Source organism: Pelodiscus sinensis, chromosome 7, assembly GCF_049634645.1.
Source record: "Pelodiscus sinensis isolate JC-2024 chromosome 7, ASM4963464v1, whole genome shotgun sequence".
NCBI lineage: Eukaryota > Metazoa > Chordata > Testudines > Trionychidae > Pelodiscus > Pelodiscus sinensis.
In genome coordinates, this window is record NC_134717.1 from 9,398,681 (window position 1) to 9,422,934 (window position 24,254).

At 38.5% G+C, this 24,254-nt stretch overlaps 1 protein-coding gene across 8 annotated transcripts in view; it reads left to right on the plus strand.

The window, feature by feature from the left end:
* SEC22A (SEC22 homolog A, vesicle trafficking protein) overlaps positions 1–22,930 on the plus strand; it is a 39,324-nt gene extending 16,394 nt beyond the window's left edge. For 7 of the 8 annotated variants that reach the window (XM_075933125.1, XM_075933122.1, XM_075933123.1 and 4 more), the window contains 4 exons: positions 920–1,114; positions 7,666–7,784; positions 12,667–12,732; positions 20,514–22,930. In XM_075933125.1, coding sequence (XP_075789240.1) covers positions 920–1,114; positions 7,666–7,784; positions 12,667–12,732; positions 20,514–20,714 — 581 coding nt within the window. In that variant the 3' untranslated portion in view covers positions 20,715–22,930. Of the gene's footprint in view, positions 1–919; positions 1,115–7,665; positions 7,785–12,666; positions 12,733–15,296; positions 19,454–20,513 lie in introns of those variants that run through there. The other variant, XM_075933124.1, reaches the window with a different exon arrangement.
* The last annotated feature ends 1,324 nt before the right edge of the window (positions 22,931–24,254 follow it).

Sequence of the window (24,254 nt, forward strand, 5' to 3'; positions counted from 1 at the left end):
GGAGCATTGGATGCCGGACTAATGGAGTTTTACTGTACTTTGAACCTATAAAGATATTGAGCTTTGTGAACCATTTCTAAATCAAAGAATTCCAGTAAGTTATTTGTTTAATGCAAGGATAGAAACTTAAGATTTGCTTTATGATAGAGCTATGTATTGAATTTTCTGAGGCTCAAGCTTCAAATACCTACTACATGTGGCATTACTTGTGGTATTTTTGTGGCTTCTGCTGATATCTGCAGTAGCTTAAAATTATACCTTCATTTGAAGGTAAGAAAAACTAGTTTTATGTGTTGTAACAAAATATATTTTAAATAGAGTAAAAGGAATACAAGATGCAGAAGAATATATGTACAAAGGAGTCTGTTTTTTAAAGGTGTTCTTTTTTTTATAACTTGTTTGCTTTCTTCCCTTTCTCCAGCTTTCCATGTGTTTTCCTAGCTGTTAGTTTAAAGAGTAATTTCATTATTTTGAGGTGAGAAGATATAATGAAAGTTTTCAGACCTAATATTTTGCAATTTAAGTCCCATTTTAGAATTAAGTGCTTTTATATATGAAAAATAAATTATTTTTATAAGAATATTTGCTAAATTGAAAGATCCAAACTAGTGAAATAAATCCATTATAGTAGCAGTGCTTTCAGTATCATGCCATGGCAAGTCATTAGTTTTTTCACAGTGATTAGGTAATTAGATTTTTAGAGCTTAATTTTTTATACTGAAGAATTAATTAGTCCATGATGTGTTAGTCATAAAACAAAAATAGTATTAGAATGTTCCAAGATAAATGTAAGAATTTCAAATAATAAATCTAAATTTGTGTATTTGAGAAATATACGGCCCATAATTTCCTCATAGGTTAGAATTATTTAACAAAAATCTACAGGAATATACATATACATATATATTTAATTTTACAGATAATTTTATTCAAAGGACCAAGCAGAGATATAATAACCCACGGTCTCTGTCGACAAAGATAAATCTTGCTGACATGCAGACAGAAATCAAGCTGAGACCACCTTATCAAATTTCCATGTCTGAACTTGGTTCAGCTAATGGACTTGCATACATATCTGCTTCAGAGTTTAAGGGTACTGGTAAGATATCTACTGGTGAGTTTGGTACCTTAATTACTACTATCTTTGTGTGACCAAGATACAGAGAAATATGTTTATTTTCTTAAAAAAAATATTAAAGTATGCCAACTTGGTACTTTCTTAGTTGCTGGTCTGTATAAAGTACAACTGCCATGACACAGGGTGTGTGTCTTTGTTTAGAAGCTCTGACTTCAGTTAATTATTCTTTTTGTGCAGCTTCTCCATAAAGGACTATTACTGTTAGACTGGTTTCTAAATGGAAATAAACAAGTGAAGGTGGACATTTAAATACATTCTTTTTAATAAAACTCAAAAATCAGTTAGTTCATCTAATGACATCTGATGGTGGCATCATAAAAGCATTGTATTGTTAAGGATGTGCCATTTCTATTGGTCTCAATATGAGAAGCATCACACGGGGCAGGTCCTTGACATTCAAATTCAAAGTAATTATCCTATTTAAATTCAATATTCTTTTAAAAAAAAAAAGTTTGTGTTTAGTACATTGCATCAAAAATGACATATTAGCATTTATTTTTTTCATGGCACTTCTATTTTAAGTCTTGATTTTTTTATTTATTTCATGAAGTAAACTTTAAAGGGTAACTTTTAAAGCACATATGATAGCTATTGTATTGGTGAGTTTGTATATTAAGAGTACTTATACTGCTATGATTCTAGTCTTTATATTGGGATATTAAAACATTTCCAAGCAGTTTAACGCCAAATCTGCAGATTTCCACGAAGAATGAAAATAGGAACACAAAAACATTGTGCTATTGTATGGATTCTACAAATGAAACTGACTAGTGAAAATGAAACAGAACAGTCTAGTTTCAATCTTCTAGTTCAGTGAATTGAAAAAACAGAATAAATGAAGAAAACCTAATGTAAATATTAAAACTTTTTTTTTCATTTTTAAAAATCTTTGGTCCCGATGCTCATTCACATGAGCAGACATCTATACCAAACAGTTCCTGTTGCAGGATTGAGGCCTGAATTAATGACACAACTGTAGACTCTTATTAAAGTACTATAAAATAAATTATCAGCTAAAATGTATATACTTTTACAAATAGTAATGATCACTTTACTGATTGCTAGCAATTACTTTTCTTAATAGTCTTAAAGAATCTTAAAACACTTCACTTCTATTTCTGCTGTAACTTTTCTCTCTTCAGATGTTAACATGTTAGTTGAAAAAGATATATTGCTATATGTTTGTTCTGTACCCACCACAGTGGGTTCTGATCCTAAATGGGAAATGATGGAGCAATCACAGTACAAATAATTTAGTTATGATGATATTGATACTAACCAAAAAAGCCTGCAACAACAAAGGAGAATGTGTAATTGCATTTAGATTATTGCAATCTATAGTGGTACCTCTCAAGATGTATTGTATACCAATGCTAAATCATACAGGGCCTTTCTAATGTTGCTAGTAACTAATGGATAAATGTGGAGAAGCTTCTGAGTACCACTTCTGATTGTATATGTGTATTATATATATTTTATTATAATTCTATGGACTCATTCTCTTATTGCTTCTGACACTTGCATCTTACTTTCTTAAGAATTAATCTCTTGCTACTTATTTCATAGACTGATGTACTCCTGTCTTGGTAGATAAGGTTATGGTGTCACAAGTGGAAGCAAATACATTTAATAAAAAACCTCTGGATGCGGTTTATGGTTAAAATGAAAAATAATGAACGTCTATGACATGGGCAGAATTATTTGTAAATACTGTGTACAGATGTGGTCGCCTCATCTCAAAAAAGATGTATTGGCATTTGAAAAGGTTCAGAAAAGGGCAACAAAAATGATTAGGGGTTTGGAACAGGTCCCATATGAAGAGAGATTAAAAAGACTTGGAGTTTTCATCTTAAAAAAGAGGAGACTAAGGGGGGATATGATAGAGGTCTATACAGTCATGACCGGTGTGGAAAAAGTGAATAAAGAAAAGTTATTTATTTATTCCCACAATAAGTACTTGAGGTCACCAAATGAAATTAATAGGCAGCAGGTTTAAAACAAACAAAAGGAAGATTTTCTGCACGCAGCACACAGTCAACCTGTGGTACTCCTTGCGGCGGTTAAGACTTAGGGTTTAACTGGGTTCATAAAAGAGCTAGATAGCCATTGATGGACCTAACCTCTATGAAACTATTAGCCAGGATGGGTAGGAATGGTGTCTCTAGCCTCTGTTTGTCTGGAGATGGATGATAGGAGAGGGAGCACGTGATGATTATCTGTTGTGTTCCCTCCCTCTGGGGCATCTGGTATTGGCCACTGTTGGCAGACAGGATACTGGGCTAGATGGACCTTTGGTCTGACCCAGTATGGCGGTGGTTATGTAAATAGATTATTTTAAAAGGTGTTTTCAGAAAGCATTAGCTGCTTATTTATTTCATTTTTGGAATAAAAGATCTGTAAACATACTAACTTAAATTCAAATGCAATGAGGCACCTTCTCTTGTCTTTTCCATTCAAGTTAAGGATTTTTTAAAACATTTTAAGTCAAAAGTCATTTCCCTTGTTGTTTTTTACTTAACCTGATTGTTTTAGAAGTATTGCTTCCTGACATCTCCAATTTTCTTCTATCTCAATTTTCCTATCAACCCCTTTTCATTTAGTTAGTTTGTCTTTCCTCTATATTTTACAAATATTTTACATATTTTTTTCTTGTCTTCTACCTTCCTGGAATCTGCATGGCTATAGATTCTCCCTCTTGGGGCCCAATACCACTGGGGAAAATTTAAATGTTAGCTGCTTTTTGCCTTGATAGAAAGGGCCATTGGATATTACAGTGTTTGGAGTGAAATTATTCCTTTTATACAAATCTTCTACTATATAGCTTTTCTGTAATTTCCCAGATCAGCTGCTTGGTCATGTACAAGCTAACAAGTACTTGCTTCAAAAATCTTCACTGACTGTCTAATACCTATGCAGCAGGCCAGATATTCCCCATTTCTCTTCTGTTCCAAGATAACTTTTCCAAATGTGACCTTCCTTTCTCAGTGTCCCTTCCTTTTACTTTCTCATTCAGATGAGAGGTTTTCTTCTAGTATTGGTTCATGTCATTTCCAACCAGGTATGTGCACATGCATGGCAATTGGAAGATTTTTTTCCCCTAGTAGTATCTGTTGGATCAGTCCAGGTGCCTCTTGGAATGGCACGTTTATGGTGCTCAATGTAGGGCCCTGCTGATCTGCCATCCCCTCAGTTCCTTTTTACTGCCATTGATGGTTAGCTGGAACAAACGCTTTGGCAGTATTTGTGTCCTTAGTAGTAGTTAGTTCGGTGTTAGTTTAAACTAATTACATTTTCTTTGAGTGGGGATTTCCCCTTTCATTGCTTGCTCTCCTAGCACCAGGAAAATGCTGTAATCTCCAGGTTTTAAATCTCCAGTGAGGTCCGCAGCTAGTGGGTACCCAAAAATAATCATACGCTTTGTGTGTTTAAATTTTTACAGAGGGACCACCAAAAAGATCACTGTAGAATCTATAAGTGTTTCTGCCCCAAGATGTTGATAGACAGGGATCATGCCTGAAGATTCTGTTGGTGAAGGCTGTGATCCACCCTCAGTCTGACCCCAGGTTGGTGGATCCTGTCAATCATTTCCACCTCAGAGCAGAAAGTCCCAGCTCTGTTGGCACGGGAATCAAGACTGAGAAAGGACTAGACTAAGAACTTCCGGTATCACCATAGCTCCAGCTGTGGCTCACAGACAGGCATCGGTCGCAGTCTCCAGGGCTGCTGAAGAAGAGGCTAGAGAGGGGCCATATGACCTGACTAATGACAGACATGTCAGTCTTGGGCTGAGGAGTGTATTTGGAGGACCTCAAGACACAAGGCCTCTGGTCATATTTCTACTTCATATTTCTAACTTTAGATACAGGAATGGTACATGCACACAAATCAATTATACATATTCGGCAGATTATAACTTTTTAAATGATACCTTGCAAGCTGTTTTTTGCATTAAGTATTTCCTAGCTATGCATATTCATATGCATAAGTATATTTTTATAAAACATGGGGAGGGCACACAGACCAAATTCAGTTTTGTTGCACTAGTGTAACTTTAGAGCAGAATTTGACCCATTAACTTTAGCTGAATTGGTAAAGCATGTGGCATTACTAGCACAGATACAATTACTGGGCATGTATCTGACGTTGAACAATATTTAGAGTCTAGGCCTATTAAAATGTTCAGAAATTGAAACCTTTCTTTAGAGGTAGTCTGTTCTGGTGTAGTGAATAAATTAAAAATATTTTTTAATGTAGGGGAATACATCATGCAAACTCTTCATAGTATTTTGCTTTAAAGATCATCTCAGTTTTCATCATGCTTTAGAAATGTGATGATGATATACTGCTATTTTTTTGTGTGCCTTTGTCTCATTAGGGCAGATTTTAAATATTTTAATTTTTTTTTTCAAATGTCAGTTCCTAAAGTTACGGAGTCTTTCATGCCTTTAACTTCCTAATTTTAGAATAAGGAATTCTGGTAGAAATGGCACAGTATCTCAGCCCAGTGGAACTAAAAGAGCTAATCGCTGTAAAATTATTAAAAATAGTACATTGATATTTATATATAATAAACAGCAATAAAAAGTACTACATGTCTAGGAAATGGCCAGGCTACCATAAGCCACCAAATAGTTGATTGCTCCATATTTCAATCATAATGTTACATTAATTTTTTTTTAAATGGAAGCTTGTGGGGAACAGAAAGAAGAAGTGTGAATAAATACAAAGCCATTCCTTATCGGGAATATACAGGGTCTGATGTCAGAATTTGTACATTCCTTGATCCTGGGCCTAAAAACTCACTAGTATAATAATTATCTGCTGTCTCTTTCTAGGAGTTTGTAAATTCCACAGGCTGATGGACCTAGTGCCGCTAATACAGCTTGTCTTTTACTCTGCTGCCTTTAACTGGTCTTCTAAATTCTGTTATGTATTTATTTACTCTCTGGTGCTTAGCTTGTTTGACAGTAGAATATATAATTCCTTAAGCTTTGAGGAGATTAATAGCTCTAACCCTTAATTAGAGTGCCTGAAAATTATTTTAAAGAGTAAAGAAAAATTCTAATACTCATGCACAAAATTACTGATACTTTGCGGAAAGATCTGTTGACTTTTTCTGAATAAGACTGTCCTGATTTTTGTGTTATCCAAATGTAAAATTCCTGATTGGACTATATGGGGAGAATATGGGCGTGTAAACTTTCGCTCCTCTACGCACAAAACTCAATGACCGCTGAACTAATTTTACCCTACAGTTTTAAAAAAATGCAATTTTGAGACTAAAATTTCAGCACAAAAATTGTTTGAAAAGTTGTAAGTAACTGCAGAAGTTAGAATGGAACCTGGCATCTTAACCTTAATAATTGCCACCTCTAACGTGTCTTTTAGTTAGGGTAGAAATAATTTATTGAAGTTGATCATTGAGGTATGTTTCTATTTTAAGCATACGTTAAATCCTGTACAAATTAGTTACAATAAAAGTTAGGACACGATGACACTCAGTTTTCTGTGCTTATCTGGAGAAATAGCTTTTGTCATTTTTTGTGGTTTCTTTTGTAACTTTTTGAACTGTTTGGGGAGCCTTTGTCTGCTCTGTTAAGTGCAAACAACTAGGATTGACACCCCTCTCTATATTAATGTTACAGTTCATTAACTTCATTGTTTGCACCTTTACACTTCACTGATTTAAACAAAATGATTTAAATATGTGACTCTCATGTGTCCCTTTCCTCTCCCCCATGTTGCCTAGACTGTTAATGATTTTTGTGTTGGTTTTCCCCTCCTCCACCATATTTGGTTTCTGTTACTTGTGGAAAGACACAATAATGATTAAGACACATCTATGTATTTGCAGTCATTTGTGTAACTGTGTCTCATGATAATCACAAGTAAATGTGGGCAGAAAAATGTATATTTTCAAATCGCTTTCCATATTTTTTTAATATAATCAGTAAGAGACTTCTGAATGACTGAACAGTACAGCTGTAATACAGAGACTAGTATTTCCAGACTTTTTCTTTATTTGTAGCTTTGATAGCATTTACAGCTGTTGTGTTTTGCTGTAAGGGAAGGTAATAGGCTTTGCGCCTCACCATTTTGTTCAGCAAACAAGCTAAATCAGTCCTGATAGCTCTTACTAATGTACTAGCATTAAAAAGAGTGGAGATTTTGAAAGGAGCTCTCACGTATGTGACTTATTAGCTGGTTGCTAATTTTGGAGAAATTTACCAGCAAATGCATTATTGGGTATCAATTTACTGGCATTTTTTAAGCAGTCTTTAGCACTGTGCTGAATAAACAGAATACATGAAGTTAAATCTCTTTTTTAACAAAGACATTAAGGAACATTGATTCTTTAATTGAGGTAAAGTATATGTTATCAAGTCTTTTATTTTTCAAATTTTACATGTACATATTAAGGATTACTAACTTTAATTAAGTATTTTGAGCAAGAAGTCACTGAAAAGTAAAATTTATATTTTCCTAAACTTTAGGTTAAATGCCATTTTCCCCCCTGTGCCTTGCAGCGCCTCATCAACGACTGGAAGCCATTACTATGCCAGGGATTGTTTCGTTTATACTGAGCCTGTTATGTGGAGCTCTGAATTTAATTAGAGGGTTTCATGCTATAGAAAGTCTTCTGCAGGTACTGTACCATGTTTATGACTCTATAGTAGGGAAGAACTGAAATCAGTGACATGCTGGTGCAAAATATCAATCAAAATTAGCTCCTATAAACTGTTTACTTATATAAGCCAGATCCTTCTACCCTAATTCACATAAATGTTCCTGTTGTTTTCAGACTCAATATGTACATTATTACTTCTGGTGAATTACATATACAGGATTCATGTCCGGCGCAGAATTTTTTTTTGTTTCCCATACAAAATACATTCTGTCCAAGAAGTGCTGCAGTTCTATCTTTGGCTTTCGAGAGGGCACTGTGGCACCAGAACAGCTGGCTGACCAGCGGTAACAGCTAGCAGCAAGCTGCATTTATTACAGCAGCCTGCCCAGGAAGCCAGGTTAAGTGGAAGAGTCAGACACATGAGGCTGTGGGGTGTGTCAGAAGATTCAGAAGGGCTAGGAAGAGGCAGCCTGGTGCATAGGCTCAGGAGCTAGCGGGATGACAGCATTTAGCTATGGGCTGAATGGGAGTGGGTTCCAGGGCCACATAGGGATGGCAGAAAGATATACCTGAATGGGAAATGCTCTGGGTCAGCCAGGGTCTTCATGGAGGAGGCTCCCCTATTTCCTAACAGTCCTTCCTTCCTCCACCCGCAAAAAATAAATTATTCCAGACTTCTACTCACACTTAACAACCCTCCAGGGTCACTCCTGGGTGCCTTTCCTCTCCCTCTGCTCCTCCATTACCCCTGACTCCCCCAATCCTTTGCACTGCTTCTGAGGGGTGTGAAAAATACTTTTCTGTATTCCTGAATCTCTTTTTTGGCTGGAATTGTTACAAACATACTAGCTGACAGATATTTTAAAATAAAATACAAAATAATTGAAACTGGATTGATATATTGTATTATGTTTACACATTCTGCAGAATTTTCAATTTTTTGGTGCAGAATTCCCCCAGGAATATTATTATATATATTATTATACATACCCATTATTGAGTGTATCCAGGATGAGATTTTCAAGGGCACATAACCGTTTGGAGATTCATTGGAAGATGAACAGCTAACTCTCTTAGATACTTCTGCAAATCCCACTAGTACAGGGCATAGACTGATGTTTTCTAAATCTATGCCATGATGCCAACCTTTGAAAAGCCACTTTTTCATAGGTGTCTTTTATGCATAATACTTGAGTAAAAGGATATGCCTTCAAAATTTGGGCCCATTATCTGCAATGAATCACAGAACGTGGATATGTGAAGGATTTTTTTGTAACCTGGACCTTTGTTCCTTTGAGACTAAAATAAAAAATACATACTTAGTTATGGGAAGTTCTATCCCTTGACTGACTTCCTTTAAAATATATTTATAGTTGATATTGTAACCGATGACCCTGCAATGAATAAGAGGTTTTCCTTTGTTCATTGTTACTCTTATTAGGTACATTGCTACTGATACTATGTACTGAATGGAGGATACTGTCCTGTTAGAAGAGCATATAGTCTGACGATGTCAATTGTCATAGCTCCATTGAAGTCAGTGGAACCATGACAATAGCTGCTGAGTATCTGCCCCAGTTAAAATATTAAATTGAGTTCCTCACACTGTGGTTGTCTTAGGGGAACATGAAGATCTTGGCTTTCAAAAGGTGTAAGGGGAATCTTATTATTTTGGTTAATATTTATTCGCTCAGTAAAGTAAGTTCAGGGATATAAGACTTCCTATGAACAATTCCTTCATAATCACAGAATTATCAGTGTTTAATCACTTTTAAGGATACTAGTTACATAAAATATGCAAGATGCTATGTGCATTCTGATTATGTTCTGTATACATACTTGTGTATTAATTTAAACATTAACAGTTGAGGCCCAGGGCATTTCCTAAAGATTAATGAATGGCTGGGAGGAGTTGATGAAAATGCCCTGCGCCAAGGTCACTGTTGCTATTACAAACTGAAAATGAGAATAAAATCAAGGTATATAGATTTTTTAAATGTATTATGCAGTTTCATGTGGCATTTCTGGAGAATTAATGCCCTTTTCCTTCACAAATCATATTTCTTATATATTATGTACATATAAATATTTCCTGAATGCTTTATCACCATGCCATTAGATTTATACATATAAATTACAATACAGAGTTGCACATAGAGCAGGCAGAATTTCACCTCTTTAATTGTATAATATCTGTAGTACTTATTCTGTTTCTGAAGGAACTCAGCTGCAGAAGGATATTCCAGTGTATGATTAGCCTATGTAACCAATAATGTGGTGGCCAATTCAGATTCTTTCTCTGTGCTATTATATTAGAATAGGGTTGTTAGTGTGCAATGACTTAGATGTGTAACCTCATCAAATTTTAACAGTTGCATGACCATTTGATAGTTCCCGGGGGCGGGGCTGGCAGCCTGGGCGCTCCCAGAGAGCCCCCTGCCACTCTGCGCTGCTGCTTCTGTACTATCACCCTGTGCGGACTGGCTCCCACCTCCTGCCCCATGCTGCTGCTTCTGATACAGAGACAACAGTGTGGGGCGGCAGCAGCCCCTGTACGTGGGGGCCCAAGTTCCCCACAGACAGAGGCTACTTTGGCATCCCACAAAGCAACCTCTGTCCATGGTGAGCCTGAGCGTGCTGCGGACAGAGGTTGCTCTATGGCAGCCTCCTTTTTGCTCCCCTTGCCCCACTGCTGTCTCTGGGAGGGGCAGGCAGTGCTGGTGATCGAGGGACCCAGCTTTTAAGTCGGCTCCCCCTGAGCACCAGCTTCTGCCTCCCTCTCCCCCTGGAGGCAGAAAGGGGAGGCAGGTGGCTCCGCAGAGCCGGCATGCGCGGAGCCAGCTTAAAAGCCATCTCTCCATTAATATTGGCTTATGCCTGCCCCCCTGCACTGCTGCCTCTGATAGAAAGGCAGCAGGGTGAGGGGACAGCCAGCTCCAGGTAATCCAATATGCTTGGGCAGCTGGCTTAAAAGCTGGCTTCCTGCATGTACCAGCTCTTGCCTGACCTCCCTCACCCTCCGTGCTGCTGCCTCTCTATCAGAGGCAGCAACATGGGCAGGTGGGGCTCCGTGGAATGTGGTGCTCGTGGGGAGCCAGCTTAAAAGCTGGTTCCTCAGGGGTACCAGCTTCCCTCTCCCTCGTCTTCCTCTGATACAGAGATGAGGGAGTGGGTGTGTGTGTGTGTGTAGTCAACAAGATTAACCAATAAGCCCAGGCTTATCAGTTAATCATGTACTCGTCTACATGTTGACATCCTTATATTGGAAGATGGTGGATAGTGAGTGATTTGCAGATGGAATATAAGGTTTACTATTTAATTCCCAGCATTTCAGATCCACACAAAATAAAATGAAGAGGAACTTAAAATTAACATGGAATAAATCTACAGAGGTTAAAGCAGAAGTCATGCAAACTCAATGTTAAATGGAAGTTTTAACTTCAGAAAAAAATCTCATTATAAAGGTTCCTTCTGAATTTAGACGACTTTCCTTTTTAATCAATAATTCATTTAAAGATTACAAAACTACTTTGTAGCCTGTTGTGACTGTGTGGTAGTTATACTGTTCTGAATTCTGTTGTGATGGGGCATGTCTACACAGCAGCGTAAGAACTGGCATTACTTTGAAATAACATAGTGAGTGTCTACACAGCAAGCCTTTATTTTGAAATAATATCGAGATGGAGGACTTCTTACTTTGACTCCCCTAACCCTCATTTTAAGAGAAGAGAAGTTGAAGGAAGTGTATTCTTCCTTCGACTTCCTGCTATATAGACAGCGCCAAACTCGAATTAAGCTATTTCAAGGTCAGCTACTGATGTAGCTGAAGTTGCGTATCTTAATTCAACTTTTGCCCCGCAGTGCACATGTATCTACTGTGAGGTGAAAGTTGTTATAACCTTTTGAAGTTCTGTTCTGGAGAAAAATTTTGTGTGCAGAAGTACAGACCTTTTTTAATAGCTAAAGCTACAGATGAGAAAACTTCAGGCAAAACATGTTCTCAAGAGAGATGGGCTATAGTTCCAAATGGACCAGCTTCCTTCAGAAATGGAATTCTCCTTGATGAAAAACAGATTGCATGAGTGCCCTTGTTCGTATGGGAAAGTTTCTGATTGTGGCAGATGTTTGCTTGAAAAGCATGAAAATGCAGTCTAGAATAATCACTGACAGCATAAATTTATTCTGCTCAGCTTTATGGAAAATATTAAAACCTGTTTGAATATATTAGAAAAAATAGGTCCCTTTAAGGAAAAATAACTTAAAGTGAAAAGAGCTGTAATTTTAAGTTCATTTTTCTATTGTTCTGCTTTAAGGAAATTCAATTTACTATCCATGTAACTGTTTATGAATAATCTTTATCTAATAGTCATGCTTTTGTCCTCTCTTCCATTAATATGTTTACCTGCATTGTTTTCTACATAGGATTTTAGCACCCCCTAGTGGCCAGTTTGTATTTTCCATTTTATAGAGTTTCCATTTTGTGAAGTTATATATTAAGGCCATTCTACAAGTTGTTAATTCTTCTACTTCCCAACAGTAGATTAGATTAGAATTTTCAAAGTAGTGTAGGGAAACTAGGTGATCAAAGCTGCAGATGAGACTGTCTTATGCACCTTCAAGAATCCCAGCATTGGGTGTCTGCTATGCGGACTAGAAACAGTAAGCAAGAATGATTTCAGGATATTTTGGAGCCTTGTAACTTCATTCCATGAATCTGACCTTCCTAAAGAGAAATAAGTGATGCCTTCTAGTTTCGTCAGTTTCTGTACAGGAGGTAATTATAAATATATATGCTGTATTATTTTTAATTAGAGGTAGAAGTTATTTGTGGAGACCTTGTATATCCTGTGCATTTACAAATATGTTGTGAAAACACTGGATTTTTATTCTCTTTTCACAGAATGAGGGTGAAGATTTCAGTTATGTCATTGCATTTTTCCTTGGAACAGCAGCCTGCTTATATCAGGTAAATAGCAGTAGTTTTCAGAAGCATTATTTAATCATTTACAAATGTTATTAAGTTTTGTTAAACATTGTATATATTTGAATGGCTAGACTTTAACAAGCAACTTTAGCAACCTCCTTTTCTTATTTGGATGGTGATGAGAAATCTTAGCATAGATTCTTATCTGCAGTCTTAATTCTGGGCTACTGTCTCCTGGGATTGTCTTTTCCTGGTTAGTTTATCAAGATGTGTGTCTATTCCTGAGATTGATATTAGGATTGCTGTATGGTTCAGCATTATAGAATCAGATGAAACTGACATTTTAGGTCATTTTTCCCCTATCTTCCTGGGCAAATACAGGTTTTGTTCCTACAGTGTTACTGTCAGTTTAGCTTGTAAGTATAATAAGGGATAAGGAATCCTTCACTTATCTCAAATTACTATTATACAAACTAATACACCTCATCATCTATAAGTTTTCCCTAGAACATAGCCTTCCTTTTCTCAGTGCTTTCTCACCATTTCTAGTTATAAATTCATTTTATCTCACTAAATAATTCTTCTCCTTTTTATTTGTGCTCCTAATATATTGTTAAACTTTTAGCAAACCCCTGGTATCTCTTAGTTAGCTTAACTAAACTGTATACATAACTAGCTCTGTCTTTCCATAGAAGTCAGTTATGTCAGTCCCTTCATAATTCTTATGGCTCTTTGCTGGATTCATACCAAGTTTTGGTTGTCTTTCTGGTATTAATGAGCCTAAAACTAAATGCATATTTCATGTTTGGTCATTTTTGGGATGTTCAGTCTGATAGCTTGCTCCCCCTTTAGATGTTATATAACATTCTGTACTTGTACAGGTTGTGCCTCCCTTAACCGGGACTCCCTGATCTGGCAATATCTGTGGTCTGGAATGGACCACGGATATTCCTGGACCAGAGAGCCCAAGAGGAGGGGGGTCTGGCGATGGGCAGGAGTGCTGTAAGGGGCACCTGCGACTGAGCTAGTAGCCCAGTGTGTGGGAGGGTCGGGGCGAGGAGGGGGAAGCACGGACAGCATGGGAGGGAGTTCTAGTCCCAGCGGAACTCCCTGGCCCCAGCGATCAGGAAGCTCTAGCCTGGCCATGGTCATTGACCTCTGGCCCTGGCCAGGGAGCTCTGATCCCAGTGGCGGCCAGGGAGTTCTGTCCCTGTCCCTGGCCGCGGATCTGTGGCCATGTTCTGGCTCCAGCGGCTGGGGAACTCCAGCCCCAGTGGCAGCCAGGGAGTCCTGGCCCAGGCCATGGAGCCCTAGTACCAGTGGAGCATTAGGTGGATCACCTAGTCTGATGGCAGTATGGCCACAAGGGGAGGGACCTTCCCTGGTCCAGCAAATCCCCTCATTCGGGACCAGTCAGGTCCCGAGGGTGCTGGACCAGCAAGGTCCAACCTGTATATAATTGCTGTCAACTAGAATGACTTGTGTATTTTAAGCAGTACTGAAGTTCATTGTCTTGCAATTTTCCAGATTACAACTTTTGTATTTTCTGATATTTCTAACCCCACTAGGTCCAGTTGCATTGTTGTCTGTTCTCAGTGACTGTATTTCCTCCCAGATTAGCAACCACTCTGAAATTCATAACATATGTCCACCTCTATTGAAGATTATTAGTAAAAATGTTAAATAAGATTACCGCTAATACCCCACAAAAGAACTTCCCAACTTCTTACATTATCATGTATCTTATTTACCCTTTGTTTGCAGTCCTCCAGCTGTTTTCTACTTCATGTCATTATGCTCTTGTACTACTATGTGATGATCCTCACTCAGAAATTTAATCTTACTAGAGTTTTAGGATTTTTTTCTGTACATTGTGATTTCCCCAATCCATACAACTTATCTGTCTTTTCATATATTGCTGTTTATTAATTTACAATAAACTGTTTACAGCCAAGCTGTACAGGCCAGAAATTGGACCTAAGTGGACCAGGAATTTAGTACTAAATGGTAAACTAATCATGAAGTATTTATAATACCCCATTGATGTCTTCCACCACATTTCAGGAATATCCAGTATGTCAAGTCTAATTGTTCCAGAATTTACCTCTGATCTCAATCTGTCCATTGTCTAGTTCAGCTCTAGTTTCTGTCCTTTCTTGTACAGGACACAATTAACCTTTGTATTAGTGACATCTCTAGCGATATCTTTGCACAACTTGAGTGCTCTTCAGCACTTACTGATTTCTTTTTTCTAAACCCCCCTCTTCTTTACCTAATCTTTTCATCGAGGTATAGCAACAGTGGAATCCTGCCCCTACTCCCAGCATTCTTGCTGACCCTCTGCATGATAGAACTGGAAACATTATAGAGAAAGTGAGCCCAAAAACTCTGGATGTTTTCTAAATTTAATTTCCAGAACTTCTCTCCTTTATCCTTCTGTGTCATGATTACCAATATTCAATGAGTTAGTCTTCTTTACTGCCCAAATCAAGTGCCAACATCATGGCCAAAATTGTCTTGGCATGTGTATTATTAGATCTTGCATGAAAGCATATTACACTGCAGTTCAGCAACAGGACTGGCCTAATGTTTTACATTTTTTTCAGTTAATACTTCAGAAACAAATGCTCTATTAATTTACAAGAAAATTGATACAATCAAGTTGTACAGGACAATTGGACCTAAAGGGAACAGAATTTTTAGTTCAACATGTTAAACTAATCACTGTGCTTCCAGAAAGATTATACTTTATGAATTATTGCTTAGCAAAGAATAAATGCAGTGTGTCTCTGAGTCTGTGTCCAACCTCTTGGTTTGAAATGCAGATGATTTACCTTTCCAATTATGTGATCCTAAGTACCAAGAGTTCAAGCAGAATTTGACCATTGAAAAGAAAATTCTTCAGAGCCTTATAATAGATACCAGCAACATATGGATATTGACTGACAAATCAAGATTCAAAATGAATATTATACAGGATGTGTCAAACTTAAAAACAAAATACAGTGTCTGAGTAATTGTTTTTATTAATCTTCATACATACTGGATGTTTTTAGGCAGGTGAAGGAAAAAAACAAGGCTCCTGAACAGCCTCATAATCAGCTGTTTCAGACTTATGAAGGGTTCTTTCCTGGCAATCTTTAGCACACGTTCTTTAAATACCCCACTCCTCAAGCAGGTATGACAAGCATTTCTGTCTGTTCTTTAAATGCAAATCCGGAAGTGTAAAACTCATACATCGCATGGTCAAGAAGCATCCCTGTACTACTTGTAGTTGCTATTTTGGATTTGTTTCATTTTGCCTTATTGTAATTTTTGAGGCACATTTGAGCATTGTGTATGTCTATCTTCAAATATGCATTTCCAAGTAAAAATGTTTATTTTTCATTTTCTTGAACCCAATTTGTTCATTAATTCAAGATTTGGCTCCAATTTCCCATTTCCTGACAGATTGTACAGAAACCTTTATTTTGTTCCTCAATGCTGACACTTCGATGAAACAGAAGCATTGCAATATTCAGAAATAATAGTAACTTAGAGGCTAGGGAATCAATAATACAACTAAGAAAAACATATGTTTCTATGCAAGAACAGAAAATTAAATCTAGTGTCTGAAATGTTCTCTGTCTACTTTTCCTTATTTTGGCTTGCTCCACCATCTTGACTCCTCCTTTGAAGTATCAGTTTTTCCCTAAATACAAGCCATTTCTTAATAGGTATAAAAGCTTTCTCTGAAGCAACATAGGAAAGTCTTCTACATAAAAGCAAAATTGCAATCTAGAGCATTTCTGTTAAAATTTCTGCACCAACAGCAGAGTTTCATGTTAAAATCACATTGCCTTGGCCTTTTGATTGCTGTTATTTTGTAAGAGGCACATTTCTCCCTCCCTCCAAGTAAAGAAAAGGATTGCTGAAAAATTCAGCTTCACACATTCAGTAAGACAACAAAACCTGAGTAAAAGCCTTCAAGTGTATGGAGCCTTGATCAAAAAGCACATTTATGTTGTTAAATACATTTGTCATCCTGTTTTTAAACCCTATGTTTTCATTTATCATTTGAGAGAAGCGCATCTCAATGGCTTACTCTGTTCTTTGAAACTGTCACGCTCAGCTTTTCAGATTTCATCACATGGCAAGGTAAATTCATGAAATGACCTAGATTCTAATAGCTGATTTACTGATTAATCATGTTTACATGTTAATTCCCATTAAATACAACTTTTAGAATCCTCCGCAAAAATAGATTTTAGGTGCTGTACTTGAAGATACTCCATGTTCTGGGGAACTAAAGCTGGGTTATAATAGAACAAAAATATCCCCAAGTAAAACTAGCATCAAGAGAACAGCATCTGTTTCACAGGAAGGATAAACAGCAGAGGTTAGTAAAATGTCCAACAACAAAAAAAAAAAATAGCCCAGTAATTGTATTGTTCAGCAGCAATCACACAATTCCTCTGACTTTCCTTGGAAAAACTTAAAAAATGAATACTACCACTATATGTCAGTATCATATAATGCTAATGATATTTAAGGAAGAGAATAGTGCTAAATGGATTGTGTTGGTGAGTCCTGTGGCAATCCCTATGGTAGGGAAAATGGCAAATGGAAATGGAGAAAAGAAATAGAAAAAATAAGTGTCTGGAAGCTGACACTATTTCAGAGATTAGAATGAAGTAGTACGTATGGAAATGTTTCTTTTAAATCAAGAACTAACCTTAATGCAAAATTAGCCAAAATATAGGCATTGTACAAATAGGTTTTTTGCAAAACTTACTCGTGCACATGTTTGCAACCAAATATTTCCTAGTAGAGGAGAACTGAAAATAAACGAGTAGAAATAAAAGTATGCAGTGTAGTTGTAAGCATGTTGGTCTGCAGATATTAGAGACACCAGGTGGATGAGGTAATATCTTTTATTGGTGTAACTTCTATTGGTGAGAGAGAGAAAACCAGAAGAGGGGATTCAGGATGGGGGGTCCATCGAGGATGGGTTGTAGTTTGATTATATCGTATGTGCATGTTCCAGTACTGGGGAATGTCGACAACTACAGGTGTACAGTCGGAGGGGATTTATTTCTATTCTTGAAACAACCTCTCCAAGCTTATTTTCAAAATCAAACTCCTCACACACCAGGGCACATGAACTCACATCAGCACCAGGCCCAGCCACAATAACATTGCAAAATCTGCAGACATCTCTCTACTACAATAATGATTAACACCCCTCATAACACACTTTTCAAAATCTATGGTTTCTTCACATGCCTGTCACAACATGTAGTGGTCCTTACCCAATGACCTAAATGTCCCAGTAACTGTGTGGGTTCTTGAATAAACTCACATGAGAAGATGATAAAAGACAAAAACACCATATCATCTGTGGGTGAACACTTTTCACAAAGCGATCACTCTGTTTCTGACCTATCAATTCTCATCCACTCTACTCTGCGCTGGTTAGGCTCAACTGGAGTATTGTGTTCAGTTCTGGGCACCGCATTTCGAGAAAGATGTGGAGAAATTGGAGAGGGTCTAGAGAAGAGCAACGAGAATGATTAAAGGTCTAGAGAACATGACCTATGAAGGAAGGCTGAAGGAATTAGGTTTGTTTAGTTTAGAAAAGAGAAGATTTAGGGGAGACATGATAGCAGTTTTCAGATATCTAAAAGGGTGTCATAAGGAGGAGGGAGAAAACTTGTTCATCTTGGCCTCTGGGGATAGAACAAGAAGCAATGGGCTTAAACTGCAGCAAGGGAGGTTTAGGTTGGATATTAGGAAAAAGTTCCTAACTGTCAGGGTAGTCAAACACTGGAATAAATTGCCCAGGGAGATTATGGAATCTCCATCTCTGGAGATATTTAAGAGTAGGTTAGATAAATGTCTATCAGGGATGGTCTAGACAGTATTTGGTCCTGCCATGAGGGCAGGGGACTAGACTCGATGACCTCTCGAGGTCCCTTCCAGTCCTAGTATTGTATGATTCTATCCTCAAAGGATACCTGCACAACCTTCAAAAGACAAGCCTGGGAGCTTAAATTCCTAACTTTGCTAGATGCTAAAATCATGGTTTTAATAAAGACATTGGATTTATGGCTTATTATAACAAGCTGTAATGCACTAATCCCCTTTGTGTCATATGATTACAGGGGGATTCACCTTGAATGATTGCTTAGCATATGTGATAACTACTTATACTAAACTATCTGTTCAACCTTTTATTTAACTGTGACACTCAAAATAACTTTTCCAGACCTGAGGATGAGCTCTGTATAGCTCGAAAGCTTGTCTCACCAACAGAAGCTCATCCTATAAAGATATTACCTCACCCACCTTGTCTTTCTAGAAATAAAAGTGCATCTGACAAGTCTTTTATAGTACCACATGAGAAAAATGCAAAAAGTAGTAAGTAGCATAAAGATTTTTTTTTTAATAACAATTCTTCCATTGTGAAGAAAAGCCATTGAGATCAGCATCAACCCTAACCATTGATACCATGGCTTGATCAATCTAGAGACATCAGTTAAATTCTTTGGTGGTATGAACTCAATGCATTTTTATAATAGTCTGTGTCTTAAATAGCTTCTTAATTCCCTCACCCTCCAGAGCTGTCCCTGCCTTTGGGAGGAGTTTCTCTAGTGTACCTTTTGCCAGATCCCTTGGCATTTCTGCTTTCGCTTGCTTGCTTTCACTCTTGAAAACTCCCCCATCCTTCTAACATGATTCCCTGCTTTGAAGTGCCTTTGCTTTATTTTAGTACAGCCGCATGCTGTCTTGTGTTCTGTGGTCTTTGATGTGCTGTGGTGTCCTCTGCCCTGCTGCTTTAAATAGTAGCCATGCAGAAGGTTCAAAGGCGCATCAAAGATCAGAAGACATTGGTCAGCATGCACCCGAGGTGAAAACAAAGTAGTTTCTATGGAGAAGGAATGGGGACAGAGGGAGAACAAAAAAAGAGGAGTAGATGTGGGAGCTTAAGTCAGGAAATGAAGCAATGAGTTGTGGAAGTGGCAGAGGAGGAAGGCATTTGTGAAAATGATGTAATTTTAGCAGATATGAGATTTACAGTTGTGCTGGTATATGAGAATTTGGACTCTGAAGAATGTTTTGTGAAGAAGAGAAACTTGAATTGAGTTTATTCCGTTAAGACTCTTCTCCTAGAAGTAGGCTCCTTCTGTTTTCCTCTCCTACTGTGTGGTCTCCTTCTACTCTTTCCCCTTTTCCTACTGACTTACATTGAATCCCCATAGTAATCCTACCACCTTTTTAAGATTAGGGTTTGTACAAAGGGAAGTTGCACATGCTGGGTAAAGTAGAGGATGAGAGCCATTTTCTGCTCCCTGATTTTCCTGCTCCCATCCCATCATTGTTAAGCAACCTGAGATCAGTTCTAACTTGTGCCAGCTGGAAATAGCTGGAGCTTCCCCCACCTCTATGCTAGGTGTGAGACCAAGGGACCATGACACCAGCTTTACACCTATATGGATTTGGGATTCCATCCAGCAAGAGGCTTAATGAAGCTTCTGTTCCTTGTGCATTGCCCGAGGGGCATAGACAAGCCAAAACATTTGTCTCCATTGCCACTTCCATTATCAATATGATGAAGACATCTTTCTTGAAGAGAGAAAAATGGAAGCAAAGTCTAACTTCTGATGTTGAGCACTGTTTACTCCAGAATGACCATTTAAGTTAATGTACCATTTGCATACTCAATTCAGAAACCAACAGACTTCTCCATGATTCATTTCTGTATCTACTTTATGGTTCAATGTGATTTGTAGCAGAAATGATTTTCAATGCAGTAATCAGACTTTGTGTTTTCTTCCTTGCAGTGTTATTTATTTTTATATTGCACAGGTTGGAGGAATGTCAAATCCTTCCTGACTTTTAGTTTAATCTGTCTGTGTAACATGTATCTGTATGAACTGCGCAACCTCTGGCAGCTCTTTTTCCATGTGACTGTGGGAGCATTTTCAGCATTACAAATACGACTAAGACAACCACAAGGGAAGTCCCCTGATTACAATGTCTGACCCAAGACCTGGGACATCCTAAGGCAGCTTTGATCCACCCAAGTTTCCCACTCAGGAATGAAAAGCTTTTCTCCAAAAGAACGTGTGGTGGGTTTTTTTTTGTTTTGTTTATTTGTTGTTGTTTTTTAAGATCAGCACAAGATGACAGTGGACGTTTGTGACTTGAGATCTTATTTATCCTCACTGAAGATTGAAGGCACACAGAGAATACAGGATTAGTGGAGAAAAAAGGATCCGGTCTGTTGAGAGAATTCTCTCTTGAGTACAAATAAGTTTGGAGAACTTGACTGATAGCAAGAAAAAACCTCCTTCAAAAGTATGATATGAAAAAGATACATATATGGCATATTCTTAATATCAAGTGAGCTCTCCAATTCCAAATCAGTTTTGCCTTTGTGAGGCAGTAGTATAGGCTGAATACCAAGATGCTATTGCATATTAGCAGACTATAATTGGAACGAGTGAGTTACTAAATGTGAGAATATTGGATTGCACATTAAATTTAATGGGATGTATGTGTGTTTTCTTAATTAAAGCCTAACCTGGAAACCATCCGTTTATGGGGATTAGTTCGTTGGTCCCAGTGGCCCTCCTTCTAGTGCTGAGTTAGCTATAAATATTTTTCTCTATGTAATTGGCTTTTAATAGTTTGTTAAAAGGGATCGTTATGGACAAGTTCTTCTTTAAGTAAGTAACCTAAAATTATGTCTTTTAGCCTATTAATCTTGCTGTTTTATAGCTAAACACTAGAAGTTTGAAAAAGACATTGACAGTTGGGTAAACATTGATTTGCAGCCCTGTTTGAGCTATTGATTGGCTCTATATATTTTAGTAGATGGGCTAATGGTTGGAACCTAAATTAACATATCATAATCATAAACTTAGTTCAATTAATTTTTAAAAATCTGTTTTGAATCCAGGAATTACTGTTGGTTCTGGTAACTTTACATTTTATTGGAGTCAAACCTCACTAATTTGTATCAGTGGCTGTGACTTATGTATAAACCCCCCAATGTTTGAGTTAATTAGTAGATGAAAAATCAAGGCTATAACATTACATTCATATTTTGTGTTAATTATTTCCAATGCTTTATAGTATATTAGTAAATATATTTTAATATAGTTTTCTGAAGCAGTGAAGTGTTTTAATACGGTATTTAAACTTTTTCCATAAAGCTTTCAGAAAAACTTTAAATATCAGGAAGGTTTCCCTATTGTTTGAGGATGATGCTATTCTGCTTACCTATGAAACGTTACTCATCAAATCTCTGTAGGTGATCCTCACCTAAAATATTTTCTTCAATAATTTGTTGGCAATCAAGCTGATAGCAAAGAAGAAATTCCTAGACTTGGAACAACTACTTTTTTAAGGAAGTGACTTTACTCAAGGGGATTCAGGTGCCTAGGGCCAAGGTAATGTGTAAAGAGTGAAATCAATCCTAAGTGAACAGTTGTGATATGTATTATGTGAAGCAATCTTTTTATTATAATGCCTAATTCTAAGACTGATATAATTAAGGATGAAAATATCTTGGTGCATGTGATATCTAAGATAACTGTTGCAGGGGGCGTGGTTGACCTTTCTCCACCCGCCCCCACATTCATATGCAAATAGAATGGAGATGCATTTGTCTAGTCTTATGTGTTCCCATTATGAAAGCTTTGTTGGCAGTGGGATGAAGGGCTGTGTCCAGACTCAAGAGTTTTTTCCGAAAAAAGTAGCTTTTTTTCGAAAAAACTTCACCTGCGTCTAGACTACAGCCGCGTTCTTTCGAAATTAAATCGAAAGAACGCGGCTTTTCTTTCGACGGCGGTAAACCTAATTTCATGAGGAAGAACGCCTTTTTTCGAAAGTGCTCTTTCAAAAAAAGGCGTTCTTGAATGCAAACAGGACGTTTTCGAAAGAGCATCCATGGGACCTCATCTGATACTCATGGGACCTCATCTGATACTCATTGAACTCAATAGGAGATTTTCCATTGACTACACTAGATATTCGCTCAGGTTCATGAAGACCGATTCTTTACTGGTTACTGTCCAATTCTTATGAGACAGGGCTGATTCTGATGGGTGCTGAATGTATTCAGTGGGAGCTGAAGGCCACTCAACATCCTGCTAGAAGTGAAATTCTGAGGCAGACTGAATCCGGCATATGTACAAAGAATGAAAAGTGATAGAAACGTAGCTGTGTTAGTCTGGTGTAGCTGAAACAGGACTATGTAGCACTTTAAAGACTAACAAGATGGTTTGAACAATCATGAATCTTGAAATGCCTCCCTATCGCTTTTTAAAACACACTCAAGGTTTTCATTGTTTCTCTGTGTGTTTTCTGACCTAAAAGTCCTGATTCCTTTCATAGGAATGTAGTCTGCTTTTAATTTTTTTTTAAATAAAACCTTTAAAAATCTCTTCTACAATTTCTTTTTCTCTCTCCAGACACCAACCTTTTCTCAGCACTGAACAGTAACCAAGCCCACTCTGCTTTGTATTTTTTCCCCCTAATAATCTTAAATGGGTTAACTACCCAAATATGCATTTTAAAATGTAGAATAATACTAAAAGTCTTTAGGAAATACAGGCAGTCCCCGGGTTACATACAAGATAGGGACTGTAGGTTTGTTCTTAAGTTGAATCTGCATGTAAGTCGGAACTGGCGTCCAGATTCAGCCGCTGCTGAAACTGACCGCCAGTTCTGACTTACATACAGAATCAACTTAAGAACCCCAAGCGTCCCCAAGTCAGCTGCTGCTGAAACTGATCAGCAGCTGATTCCAGGAAGCCCGGGGCAGAGCAACTCTGCCTCGGGCTTCCTGTAGTCAGCGCTGGTCAGTTTCAGCAGCGGCTAAATCAGGACGCCTGGGGCAGAGCAGCTGGGGTGCTGCTGGGTTGCTCCAGTAGCGCCACTCCTCGGCACTACTGGACCAACCCAGCAGCACCCCATCTGCTCTGCCCCAGGCATCCTGATTCAGCCCCTGCTGAAACTGACCAGCAGCGGCTGAATCAGGACCAGAGCAGCTGGGGTGCTGCTGGGTTGGACCAGTAGCGCCCAGAGCGGCGCTGCGGGACCAACCGGCAGCACCCCAGCTGCTCTGCCACAGGTGTCCGGAGAAAAGCCTAGTCTGCTGGGGGGGAGGGGGCGTACTAGCTGCGCCCCCCCCCCACCCCAGCAGACCAGGAAGACACTGGCGGCGGACCGAGACGCACTGCGGTCCCGCCGCCTGGGTCCTCCGCGGCTTTGCTCCCAGTCTCCCTGGTCTGCTGGAGACCAGCAGACCAGGGAGATGAGGAGCAAAGCCTCTGAGGACGCTGGCAGCGGGACAGCCGCGGGGCGTCTGGGCTGTCCCGCTGCCGGCTTCCCCCGTGGCTTTGCAAAGCCGCGGGGAAGCCGGCAGCGGAGCAGTCCAGGTGCGCCTGGGCTGCCTTGCTGCCCGAGCCCCCCGCAGCTTTGCAAAGCTGCGGGGAAGCCGGCAGCGAGGCAGCCCTGGCGCGCCTGGACTGCTCCGCTGCCGGCTTCCCCGCGGCTTTGCAAAGCCGCGGGAG